Source organism: Anoplophora glabripennis, unplaced genomic scaffold (genome assembly GCF_000390285.2).
Source record: "Anoplophora glabripennis isolate ALB-LARVAE unplaced genomic scaffold, Agla_2.0 scaffold569, whole genome shotgun sequence".
Lineage (NCBI taxonomy): Eukaryota > Metazoa > Arthropoda > Insecta > Coleoptera > Cerambycidae > Anoplophora > Anoplophora glabripennis.
In genome coordinates, this window is record NW_019416666.1 from 118,633 (window position 1) to 133,081 (window position 14,449).

At 34.2% G+C, this 14,449-nt stretch overlaps 1 protein-coding gene across 1 annotated transcript in view; it reads right to left on the minus strand.

Moving 5' to 3' along the window:
- Positions 1–4,159: 4,159 nt before the first annotated feature.
- Positions 4,160–14,449, minus strand: part of LOC108912313 (zinc carboxypeptidase-like) — a 35,416-nt gene continuing 25,126 nt past the window's right edge. Inside the window, exons 5-6 of the mRNA XM_018717523.2 lie at positions 6,832–6,916; positions 4,160–4,584 (exon numbers count right to left, since the gene is read on the minus strand). Coding sequence (XP_018573039.2) covers positions 4,391–4,584; positions 6,832–6,916 — 279 coding nt within the window. The 3' untranslated portion in view covers positions 4,160–4,390. The remainder of the gene's footprint in view (positions 4,585–6,831; positions 6,917–14,449) is intronic.

Here is a 14,449-nt window from a genome sequence, read left to right on the forward strand (position 1 = left end):
AAAATGTCAGAACTATATAGTGTGATTTATTTTTCAATTCACAATTTACTACTTCATCGATTCTGAGAGCGCTTAAGCCACCACCTAGCCTTCTGACAATATTTTTTCTATGTTTATCCATTTAAAATCTATAAGTGTACCAATTTTCATGACTATATTCGATTATTTTTTTATTGACAAAACTTCTTGCATTTAACCGCCCGACCACGCTCTCCGCCTCTAGAGCGACTTCTGACTGATGGGCTCTGGCTTTGTCAATGTGATAAGAAACATTTAACAAAAAATCACGACTATAGTCGATCTGTGCAGTCCACACGTAGCTAGCTCTTGGACTATCCATTTTCAATCGAAAGTATTTGGGATTTTACAGAAACGACTAATGATGTCATCAATTATATTTTTTTAGAAACATACCCAAATTTTTTTCCTGTTAAAGAGCTCTCTTTTTTCTAATAAACTTTTATTATAGAAACTTTTCTGTATTACTTTCCGTTTAAAAGTTATAAGCAATATCGTTCTAAAGAGTCTAAAAAAAATCACATTAATGGTGGAAGGATCAAATAGTTGTTAGAAAGTAATTGAATGTTCGTTGTTCAAAGGGCATAACTGTCAGTAAGAATAAATAAAAGGACTAAACTCTATAATTCTTTAATACAGTTAAAACAAAAGGTGATGATAACAATAACTAAACATAAAAAATGAGGCAAACGCTTTCATACTACATACATATTATAATCTATTCTCTATAAGACCTTCTTTCATTTCAAGACACATATCCACCCTTCGCCTGACTTCTTTGTGGGCTGCGTTTATTAACATTTCGCCGTTTAACTCGTTACAAACGTTTGTGATTTTTTCTTTCAAATGATTAATATCTCGCGAAGGTGTTTTGTAAACCTTATTTTTTAAAACCTCCCATAAAAAAAATTTAGGGGTGTCAGACCTGGTGACTTTCCGGGCCACTGAATAGGTCCCTTAAGCCCAATTGATTTTTCTGGGAAAGTGTTATCTAAATATTGCTGCACAAGCCTGGCCTTGTCAGGTGGAGTCCGTCGTGCTGAAACTCTAGGTTTCTCTTTAGCTGCAAAGGCACATTCTCCAGAAGTGCAGGAACATATGACTAAATAAATAAGACCCATGAAAAGGATAGGAAGAGCAGAATCATGAATGTACGAGCGCCACCTCACAATGGGCTTGGAAAACACGCTATCGTTAGCACTATTTATGTATCGAAAACTGTAATCCTAACTTGAACAGAAAAGTAATATTGTTATTAGAACCTATAGAGTTCGCTGAAAAAATTAAAAATTTGGTGATATTACATGTATTCTTTCGTGCGGAAGCTGAACAAACAGGTTGCAATCGGTAACTAGTCAATCATAATACAGCATTTTTAAAATTCTTAATCATGATTGGTTCTTTACTGTTGATTTCAATCACTTTGTTCAATACGAAAGAATACGTGTATTGAAAATTAGGTCACAAAGGGGATGTGTTCTGTGGATTAGGTTTGAGGTTATTTCTTCTCTATGTTGTATTATTCACAGATTAGAAAGTGGTTGTATTATGACTAATTAACTCGTAAGTTACCGTACTTTTGATAATAATTGTTTTCTATTTTAGACTAAAATTTAATTTAACGCAAGAAGATAATTATAATTGTTGAATCGTTCATCTGATTTGTCTTACTGCTTTTGCTTGTTTTACTTTTTAATAGAAAATGTCTGGAATGATCTCACATTACTGTTGTGCACCAAACTGCAAGAATACATATTATTTATATACCACAGATACTTCTTACAGAAATAAAAGCTTTTTCAGAGTTACTGCAGAGTGCAGACAGGAAAATGATTTGGATAGAATGTAAACCAGATTTTAACTTCATCAACGAAAAATGTTATTTTTGCGAAGACCACTTTGAATTAAAAATGTTTTAGAAATAGTAGGAAGAATAACCTCAACAAAAATGCAGTGCCAACAATATTTACTGAATCAAATAGTATATCATCACATTTAGATTCTCTTAATAGTAACGTTTACTTGAAAACTACTCTAGAGTCAGTTAAACAGTTTGTTAGTGAAACATTAGAAAATGCCGAAATTAATAAATGCCAAAAATCAATGTTAGATGATTTTCCAGAACCACCATTTAAAAAACCAAAATAGACTTATTCCAAATTGCCATCTCTAAATACCACTGCAAGTACTAGTACTGTTATTGTTATTATCTAGGTGCCGGATGAAGTAGATTCAAATACTGGTTGTGTAAGTACTTCACATAATACTTCATTTTGTCAAAACTTCACTTGTATGTCGAATAGTAGACAACAAAAAACGGATTTTTGGATTTTTTAATGAATATTAAGTTTCTTTTTAAGTAATGGTAGATACATATGTCTACGTTTCTACTGATCAGTATTTAAATTTTCGCAGAAAATAATAATCAGTAGTACATGCATCGTACTGATGAGAAGCAATATAGTTTGAAACAAACGTATCTAACAATATTTTTCATAAAGAGGGGAAAGGTAAGTATATGTCTATTTTGTATCACAGTAATCACTATTAATTACTAGGAATTATCTTCTTTTCCTATTTATAACAGAATAAATTGAAGTACATGCATTTAAAAAACAACTGCTTATGCATTTTTTAGTCATTGTTGAAAAAGTGAAAACAATAATAACCTCTTAATGGATATACCTACTAAAAAAGTCAATCTGTTATACCATTATTGTGTGTAGCTTACATGAAATTCATAAGTCATTGACTACATAATTTTGTAAAAAAATCTGGTCAATTTTTACATTAGAACTGATATTTTGTAGTCAATGAATATGAATTTTATTCCATATATAAGTTGCACTCTGAATATTATGGTATATTTAAATTTGCCGCCAAGTGCAGCGTAATAAAGCGACATCTATTGCATAGTTTTTGAACTACATTCTCAAACCAAAGACGGCTAGCACGGACACTGCAGTTTCTGTTTTGTGTTCCAGCTGCTATTTGTTCACAGGCCGGATGTAAGATGGCGCCAGTTGCGTCTGGAGCAAGTGATGCTTCCAATGAAAGAAGGAAATAAACACTTATTTAGTTACTCATATGTGCAGGAAGTTCTTTTTGTAGGAAATTTACGTAAATCAATGTATGTTCATAAAAATAAGGCCCAATTAAATGCCTACCGATGTTGAAGCACCATACATTTACTCCAAAATGGTCTTGGTTTTGGACTGGATTTACAATGTGGGGATTTTCAATGGACCAGTGGTGTTCGTTGCGCTTGTTTGGCAAACCATTACTGACAAACTGACTCGTCCGTCCAAAGAACGTACCGAAAAAGGTTCTGATCAACACTATCTACATTTACTACAATTTGAGTTATAAAATTAAATCTGTTTTCAAAGTGATGCTCAGGCAATTACTCCAAATTGTGAATTTTGTAGTCATGATACCCATAGGTCTTTAAAACTTCTCGTTGAACGGCTGATTTATCCAAATTCAATTCCTGGGTAGCCTGCCGCATAGAATTTCATGGATATTGTTCGAAATACTGTAACAATCTAGCTGTATTAACATTTTTTCTTACCCATCTGTCAATTATTTGATTTTTCCGAACATGCATCTTCATTTCGTCGCAAGGTCGCCTCCAATCTTGTAAAGGAATGAGGCGTCTGGATTCCTTTCTCGATATTCTAAGCTCTTCTTGAATTTTTTTGTAAATTAGCAACATGTCATCTTTTTCTAAATGAGAAAACATTTTGTAAGCAATAAAATTATACCTACGTTTGACTATCGTATTAAGTAATGACAAGTATTTTGTAGCATTTATGCACTTTAAACAAACGTTCAATTATTTTCCAACGACTACTTGATCCTTCCACCGCTAATGTGATTTTTAGGTGGTATTTCTTTTGAGACTATTTAGGACGATATTGCTTATAACTTTTAAATGGGAAGTAATACAGAAAAATTTCTCTAATAAAAGTTTATTAGAAAAAAGGGAGCTTTTTAACAGGAAAAAATTTGGGTATGTTTCTGGAAGAAATATAATTGATGACGTCATTAGTCGTTTCTGTCAAATCCCAAAGATAATACTTTCGATTGTGAATTTAACACCACGTGTCCCAAATTTTATTTAAATTTTTTGTAACCTTGCTGTAAGCATACTATCGAGTTTGAGACACCCTCTACAATTTTATGACAGTAAAAATATTTAAGTATGTATATATTGGGAAAAAGAATTGTCCATGACACCACAATCGCTACCCAATTTAGTTCCATTTGAAATACCCTATACATTTTTCTTCATTTTTTAAGGAATCTTTCTAGTGACATTATATTAAAGATGAAGTTACAAAGAACTGAGAAATTAAAATCCATGTAAGTGTTATGCCTTGATAGTCTTGTAATATTCTTCAAAAATAACCACAAAGGAGTCTAGGGTTTCTTCACATGTTGGTATGATCAATTCCGGTGGAAGTTGAAAACCATACACTCCCGTGTCACGAAGTTCATATGTGAGCACTATTGGAGTTTTAAAAACACCTTTAACCCAATCAGCACTAACTCCAGTGGCTTTATCTGCAAAAAGTGGTTAACCTTTATTTCTGAAACTGTTTATTTGTTACAATTATGCACCTCTACTATTATGTTGCTGACAGTGGCGGCTCGTGAAGGAGGACTCTGGGACTCCGCCCCCCCCCCAGATATTTTCAAACTGTAAACTTAAAATAATGTATTTATTAAATCAATAAAAAATCTAAATAGTATGCATTCAATATGTCATATATGTTAGGTTGGTTGCATAAAGTGGATGTACTCCGTGAACGTACCAAAGAGTTATGTCTGACCGCGCGCGCAATCCCCAGTCCATCGCGGACGGTGAAATCGTAGTCCACCGTGAAAGCATATTTTTACATATGATTGGACAAATTGGCACGTGGAGGGGTAGGCGGCGATAGGCTCGTGCGCTTTATTTTGGGACTCAATGTGGCAGTATCCCGTATCACTGCAGTGTAGTTATACGTGTTTTGTTTTTGGTTTGGCGCTTTTTAAGACATTATATTTTATAAGTTTAAGTTTAAAATGAGGGTTCGTGAAATAAAAAAACTTGTTATTAGTAATTTAAGTTTAGAGGAAAAAGTCGAATTGAAAAATAACGGACGTCCAACGCCAGTGTTGAATTTAGTTCAGGTACAGAAAGAGTGCAAAAGTAGGCCAGTTTTTAAGGAAATTACTCAAGCTTTACAAATATTAGTGACGATACCAGTGACAACAGCAGAACCAGAACGGTGTTTTTCAAAACTAAATCTGATTAAAACTTTTTTGAGAAATACTATGTGTGAAGATCGTCTAAGTGCGTTAGGAATGTTGTCCATTGAGAACTGTATGGTTAAAAATATTCCAGACTTTAACGAAAAGGTGACACAGAAGTTCAGTGCGGACAAAAGCAGGAGAATGGATTTTAATTTTAAAAAATAGGTGTGTGCATTAAACAATATAAATTGATGTTATTAAAATAGTAAATAATAAATAATTGAGGCAGTGCCTCCTCTGTAAAAATTCTCAAGAATTTTTTTATAAATATTTCTCATCTCTAAATCTACATATATACCAGCTGGGGTGGTTGATCCACTTCAGCCCCACACGTTGGAATTTTACTTCTTGTATTGTATCCAACTACTGTACCTACACACTGACAGTATTCATTTTGGTGTACCTATGTACTTGAAAAACACAATGACCTTGAAATTCCTCAAAATTTTCCGACTGCGGCGCTAAGAGGAGGGCTACCGCCCCCCTCACCCCCCGCACCTCCTCTTATATACGTTCTTTCTTCAAAACGCGCCCCCCTGTGGTTAAACCCACGGGCCGCCACTGGTTGCTGATGTCTTTTATTATTCCGTTATATAAACGGCTATTTTCTCGAAGGGGGTATACATACAGGGTGTCTCACGGTGACGGCCCATTAGAATTATTTCAGAGACTACTTCAATTTGAATGTTGAAAATTTGTGATACCGGGTTTTCGGGGATGCCCTTCTCAACTAAAATAATGGCGTCCACGTACCACTTCCGGTTATACCAGAAGTCGCCATCAACTTGTTTATTTTAAATGGAAATGGTAAATAAATAACTGGTGACAGTTTAGTTGTTTGTTTTGAAGTTTTTCTAAAAATTCCACAGCTATCCTCGCAAGAAATTACAAGATTTTAGGTGATTACACAAAAGATAGTAGATAACTTAAAAACTAGAAGAGATAGGTATAGGGAACCGTTCAAAAGAGAATAAAATTTTGTATCAGTATATAGAATTAAATATTGAAAAAAAAATGAATAAAACAATAAAAAATTTTAGTTTTATTAACAATATTTTCATTATCTGTGACAAAGAGCCTATATTTTTAAAATGACAACCTCTTTCAAACAAAAAATACTTTTTTAATATAGAATGGGATAAAAATTCAAAATATGAGAAGTAAAATTGTAAAAAATAATTTTCTATTGAAAAAAGAAACATATTTTGGAAATTAAAGTTCAATGTAAAGAATTTTAATATGTACTCCACTGGACTCATTTTCTGCCTTTAGGGAATTTTGTGTTAATCACTGACTCCCTTGTAAGTTTGGTTGCCTAGCAGTCGCAGTCACGTGGGAATAGGACGTTTATGAAGGCACTGTATAAAAATCTTAAAAACGGCGATTCAAATTAAAATATTTAGCAAAACTCAACTTTCAAAATCAATCTCTTTTGGTGCAATGGGTTATTTACTAATGTTCTTTTTGGTGTGGCAGAAATTAAATAAAAACATTAATGCAAAAATAACTTACACATAACATCATTAATCAAGCCCACCTTGTACAATGTTCCGTAACGCTCAAATAATGCATCAGCCGCTTTCAGCCCAATGTAATACTAAAACGTAAGAAATATAAAACTTAATTGAATTAATTCCTGCTTATTTCTTAATAAGCAGTACGGCACACACAAAAAAACTCGAGTGCGATGTAGTAGTAGTAACAGTAGTGCTACTCATTTTGATGCCAAATTTATAAAACACACTCTTACAATTAGTCAAAATTTGGCTCCCAATATACATGGTGGTCCGAATTTTATGCAGGAAACTTCGAGAGCAGCTAAATCTCTTTAAAATAATATGTGTTTGCCTTATAAACATTGGTGTGGAACAGCACCGTTTTAGAGATACAGGGTGTTGAAGTTGTTAAAAAAATGACTTTTTGTTTGTATCTCCGGAATCTAATAACCGATCTCAATAAAATTTGGTACAGATAATGTATGATAGTAGGTCTTACATTCCCTAAAATATGAGCTTTAAAGGTCCAACCAGTGGTGTACAACTGGACATGGGTCACCCCTTTTTTACAAAAGAGATATAAATAAAAAATCAATTTTAACAACTTCAACACCCTATATTTCTAAAACGGGGTTGTTCCAGACCAATGTTTGTAGAGCAAACAGACATTATTTTAAAGAGCTCTCAAAGTTTCCTGCATAAAATTCGGACAACCCTCTGTATACAGGCTGTTACAATTTCGCTTCTCACTACAGGGATCTCGGAAACGGTACGAAATACGAATTAGCTTAAATGGGGGCAAAGTTGCGTAATCAGGGGACCAATTTTGAAAATCCGTGTTTGTTTCATTTCAGCCTTGTTTGAGAGTTTTAATCTCCACCACCTGGTCATACATAATTCGATAAGTTGTTGCGTCAAAATTAAAACATTCTATTAAGTTCATTCTTAAAAAGGCATATGGACAACTAAAACTCCAGATGAGTATTATACTTTAAAAAATTACACTAAGTAAATGTTCAAAAACGTTTCCGTTTTGGCAAATGTTAAAAATGAAGATAAACCTAGAAAGAAATATGAGCACGGGATTAAAACTCTAATAATGTTTTATTGTAACGTGTGATGGTAATAGTTTAAATAACTAGATGGGCACAAAATGAAATATGAATTTTTTGCGTTACTTCTGGGAGGCACTATATTTTCTCAAGTTTAAAGACATAAAATTTTGATAACCGGATGACTTTTCTTTCATTTAAATTTTTTGTGAGGTCGATTTGATCAATTAGATCAAAAGTTATGACTAATTTAGTGTAGCGCGCTCGGGACCGCGCGCTCTTCGAGAGCTATACTTGGGGGACGCCCGTCTCATTTTTCGTACGTTAGAAAAAAAATTCTGCAGCCTTTAATTCGCATTTTAGAAAAAAACTTTATTAACATTTTTTATGTACAATTTCCTGTCCTTTGGAATGGCTCAGTTAATTTTTTTTAAATTATATTTTTTTATATATATTTTGCAAAAACTGTAATTTTGCAACTAATTTAGCGTACGCTCTACAGTTGGTAACTTTTTATATGTTGTTTCTGACAACTTTACAAAGCGAAAAATAAAAAGTTCTCTCTTCCAGTAATTTTCGCCAAGTCAAAATCTATCTTGACTCGACTAATAAATTCTGACTACGGTATCGTTTTCAGCTGGTAGAATTATGTCGGAAATGATATGTCAGATCTTTGGGTTTGGACTTTTTTGTGTGACTGACATTCTATAAATTAAAATGACGGACTCTAAATATTAGGAGCCAAATTCTGACTAAGTGTGTGTTTTATCGATTTATTGGTAACAAAATGAGTTACACTGCCTAAGTCGACATCTTCGCGATCGAGTTTTTTTTGTGCGCCGTATGTGTTGTTATTATTGGACAGTATAACAGTCATTGTTGATGTTTAGTTTAATATACAATATAATTAATTAATTCCTTATTTTTTAATCTGAAACAGGTATTAGAACTAAATAAAGTTACTGTTTTTTTCCACTCGTATTTCATTTTTATTTCAAATAGCATAATTTATAGGAAACTATAAATTGTACATCAGTTAAGCCATTTGTATTTCAGGAAGTATCAAACGTTGAGTGAAGCAAAATTAAACATTACCACTCTACGATCTTAGTAAGTATATTGCTGCTTTGTTACTATGTTTACATAATAGTGTTAACATGATTTTTTACATATCCCACTTTATTTCAAACAAAATTGTATTGAACTAGAAAACTGATATTACATTTTAATTTAATTATTAAATTGTTACAACATACTAGTACTCTCTGATTTATATATGATATTTTCTGCAAAATAATTTGGCATATCTGAAATACAGAGTGATCTACAAGCTCTATGACAAACTTCACAGATCGTAACTGGGCTAATTCCATTTTTTCTTATGTCCGATTCGTTTTTGTTTAGAAATTACAAGCATTTTAAAATATATAATTTTATATTTCAATCAAAGTAGCCTGATAAATAAAAATGATGGTTGCTATAAAAATAACACAGGACTACAAAAAAAAATCGACGAAAGGTCTCCTCTGCCAAACCAATCGTATTATATGTTTTTTGGGTCGCTGAAACCGAATCTGCGATTCATTTGGTCCCATCACGTCAGAGTTTTTTCTAACCTCAAAAATAGCTGAAAATGGTAGAATTCAGCAAAATCAACCCTGAAACCTGTTAAACCTTATAACCCCACATCCTTATGATCCCGACCGAGCTCGACAAGCCGTAAAATGATAACTCGCAACCGTAAAAATACATAACCTCAAAATTGGATGAGCCCAAAACACAAAAACCCAAAATAAGCAGCGAATAAACTTACACATAGGGCACAAACCTTCATTTTTTGAATAGTAAACCCTTTTAACCTAAAACCCCGAAACCCCATAACCTGAAAACACGACAAGGCCTCAATCTGAAACCTCAAAACCCCGAAGCTGAATAACCCTAAAATCCCATAACTTCAAAACCAGGGCCGGTATTAATAAGGGTGAGGGTGGCGATCACTTCGAGCGTCACACATGAGCAGCGCGACACACACTTCGAACAAAGAAGCCACTGGCCGAAACTCATAAATTTAAGCTCCCAAACCCACATACCCTGGATGAAGCTAAATCTCTAAACCCGAGTTCCCAAACCCACAAAGCCTGAGTGCAGTAAGGTCTCTAAATCTGGGCTCCCAAACCCACATACCTTGGGCACAGCAAACCCTCAAACCCAAGCTCCTAAACCCTCATACCCTAGGAGCAGTAGGATCCACTTTAGTTGCACAACAGACAGACAAATGGAACGAGTATGCTTTTACACTCAAGCTTCCGAATTCTCGTGGCAGCGAGATTTGTTCATCACACAGCAGATAAGCGAGCCAAACCAGCTTTCTTTCACACCCAAGCTCCCAAGCCCACATACTCCGGTTGGAGCGAGATCAATGTTTGTTACAAAGAGGATAAAGAAGCAAATGGAGCTTAGTATCAAACCTAACCTTGCAAACTCTAACACTCTCTTGTTTCACCTTAGGTATGAGGGTGTGGAAGCTTGGTTTCATGAGTCCCGCCAAAGGCCTGTGTGATGGAAGCGTAGATCTTGCTGCGCCCAAGATACGTTGTGCTCAGGGTATGTGGGTCAGGCCATGAAAAAGTGTTCTTCTTTTTTCAATATCACCTCAAACAAGGCGGCTGAAATTAAACAAAAGCGGATTTCCAAAATTTCGGTTTTTTCAAATATTTCGAAAACTAATCATGTTAGCCTTGATTTTTTAGAGGCATAATGTTGGTCCCCTGATTACGCAACTTTGCCCCCATTTAAGCTACTTTGTACCTCTTACCGTTTCCGAGATAAGAAAAAATGTTTGAAAATCCAGCTGTCATCTGTCAAAGTTTGTCATAGAGTTTGTATTACTATTTCTTGAAATCACGTTTACAAATTTTGAATTTTAATAAATATAATTTATTTGAAATATATTCTTCTTCTTCTGATATTGAATACGCCCGGTATGTAGAATAGATGTCCTGGCGAACCGCTGGTGTTCGGCCACCGGTTTTTGTTAAATATTTCTTATTATTTTTTTTGAAAGATATAATTTAGTAAAAGATAAAAAATTATGTTTAAACTGTCTTAGTACTATGCATAAAATTGCAGATTGTAAATCGACGAATGTCTGCAATACCTGCCATTTGCGACATCATTCATTTTTGCACTTTACTGGAACGGTAACTCCGAATCAGGATAACATAGCTTCTAGTAGTCAACCTCTGTCAACTGAACATACAACTGAAAATTTAACAACTCAAAATTTTTGTTCGACAGCAGTTAATAATTTGTCAAAAAATAATTATGCAACATTGCTTTCAACTGCAGTAGTTAATATAATATCCACTTCAGGTGAATATAAATTAGCGCGTTTTCTTATAGATAGTGGTAGTCAGGCGCATTTTATTACTACAAAATGTTGCCAAAGACTTAAATTACCTGTTCAGAAATATCGATCCTCTGTTCATGGTATAGGGGGAGCTCAAAAGATTTTAGATAGTTCAGATTTTGTTTTTCAGTCACGCTTCGATTCAAATATTCAATATGAGGTACACGCTTTAGTAATAGATAAAATTACTGATAAACTTCCGACATCAAACATATCAATTAAGTCACTAGATTATTTAAAACACTTGCAATTGGCAGATGATAAGTTTTTTAAACCGTCGGAAATTGATGGTATTATTGGAGTTGATTTGTTTTTGCATATTTTAGGTTCCAATAAAATAACCGGACCACCTAGTTTACCAATAGCCGTTCAAAGTAGCTTAGGTTATATAGTAATGGGCAATGTTCCCATTTTTGCTTCATCAGATAATCTGCAAACATTTTGTGCAATAACTGAACCCTCTTTAGAACAAATTTTGCATAGATTTTGGGAAGTAGAGGAGATACCGGCACCTGCTATTCTTAACAAAGATGACGCTGAATGCGAAAATATTTTTAGTACTACAACCAAATCGCCATGATTTCAGATATTCGCCAAATGTATCGAAATATTTGGATAAGTCCCGAGCACCGCAAATATCAGAGAATTTTATGGAGATTTTCTCCTGACGAAGATTTAGCTATATATGAATTAACAACTGTCGTATTCGGTATAACATCATCACCATTTGCAGCTTTAAGAACAGTTAAACAACTGGCTAGGGACGAAGCGCATTCTTATCCTTTAGCTGCTAAAGTTATTGATACAGATTTGTATATAGATTTTCCACTTTTATCAAAATTGTACGTACCGCGTTATATAGGAGCTTGTAATAATTCGTCCGCTACATTAATAGGCTTTGCAGATAGTTCGACTGTTGGGTACGGCGCTATGGTTTTTATAAAAATAGTAACAGGAGATGGCGATATTAAAATAAATTTATTATGTGCAAAATCCAAAGTAGCTCCTGTCAAAGCTCATACTATACCCAAACTTGAGCTTTGCGCTGCTGTGCTCTTAGCAAAACTATTAAAAACTATAATCGATACATGTTCGTCTCGTATTAAAATAGAACATATTTATGCGTTTTCAGACTCGACGGTAGTTCTGAGCTGGATTGCTAGCTCTCCGCATAGATGGAAAACTTTTGTCGCGAATAGGGTGTCTAAAATTCAATTATCTCTTCCAAACGCTATTTGGTTTCATGTTGATAGTAAAAACAATATCGCCGATTGTCTTTCTCGTGGATTAACTCCTGCGCAATTACTGGCACACTCTAGTTGGTTTTCCGGGCCTTGTTGGCTTCAACTAGACACGGACCAATGGCCAATTAAACGCATAATAGAAAATGAAACAAACACTCTTAACGAAAAAAATCTCATATGTTTTTCCTGTAATAGTTGCCGAAGATAATCAATTACGTAATCTCATGTTGAGAATGTCTTCTTGGTTAAAACTTTGTCGGATCACAGTTTACGTTCTTAGATTTGTAAGAATTTTAGAAATTAAAAAAATTATTACCGCTTCAGATTTAGAAAAGGCTGAAATAGTATTAATACGCATTGTCCAAAAAATACATTTTCTACTATTGCAAAATGAAAAAACATGTTCAAAGTCACTGCAATACTTGCATCCGTTTATCGAGAACGCTTGTATAAAAGTTGGAGGTAGATTAGAAAATGCACAAATTAGTTATCAGAAAAAACACCCTTTATTACTGCCTAAAAAAGATCATTTAGTTAATATTCTCATAGATCATTTTCATCGTTTATATTTGCATACTGGACCGCATTTGTTGTTATCGCTTATAAGGCAACGATATTGGGTACTATCCGCTAGAAATATTATTCGTAGTCGTATTAGAAAATGTAACTATTGTTTTAAATTTAAACCAAAACCTTCATTTCCGCAAATGGGAAACTTACCTACCCCTAGAGTTACAGAAGCTAAACCATTTTTAAATTGTGGGGTGGATTATGCTGGTCCTTTTTATATTACCATGACGCGGCATAGAGGTATTAAAAGTCAAAAAGCATATATATGTTTGTTCGTTTGTTTGGCAACAAAAGCAATTCACTTAGAATTAGCTTCAGATATGTCGACTGCTACATTTCTTGGATGTTTTAAGCGATTTTTAGCTCGCCGTGGGCCAGTAGTTTGTGTATATTCGGATTGCGGTACAAACTTTCTTGGAGCAAAAGCTGAGCTTGATCAAATATACAATTTATTACAATCTAGTGAATATGTAACTACTATAGGCACAGAATTAAGTTTACATAAAATTGAATGGAAATTTAACCCACCTTCTGCGCCTCATTTCGGCGGAATATGGGAGAGTAATATCAAATCAGTAAAAACGCACTTGTACAAAATTGTTGGAAATCAGATTCTTTCTTATGAAGAGTTTGTAACCGTTTTAACCCAAATAGAGGCTTTATTAAACTCAAGACCGCTATGCTGGTTAAGTAGCGATCCATCCGAGCCGATGGCACTTACACCCGCACATTTTCTGACATTAGCACCGTTGGATTCGTTTCCGGCAAATGATTATTCTGAAATTAATAAAAATTTGCTATCTCGAAAGGAACTTCTCGATCAGTTAGTGCAATCATTCTGGAAAAGATGGCGCATTGAGTATTTGACTAGTTTACAAAATCGCCAAAAATGGAACACACCCACTTGTCCTGTTACAAGAGGGACTCTAGTTTTAATTCAACAAGAAAATGTACCTCCTCTTCAATGGCCTTTAGGTATCATCGAAGAGGTTTTTCCAGGTAAAGATGGAATCATTAGAATTGCTCTTGTACGCACAAAAAATACCACTTATAAAGACCTGTAGTTAAGCTTTGTCCATTGCCTAATCAATAACAGTAGCTTAATATTTCGTTTTAGGTTTAAGTATATATTTTTTTCTCTCTTGATAGTTTCCAGTTTTTTGTTGTCGTTAAAATTAATATTTTTTTAAAACAATTATTCAAGGCCGGGGGGATGAATACACCTGGTATGTAGAATAAATATCCTGGTGAACCGCTGGTGTTCGGCCACCGATTTTTGTTAATTATTTTTTATTATTTTTTTTCCTTAGTTCGATTCAAACGCGCAGAGCGGTTGTTGTATTTTTCGGTTCGTTGGAA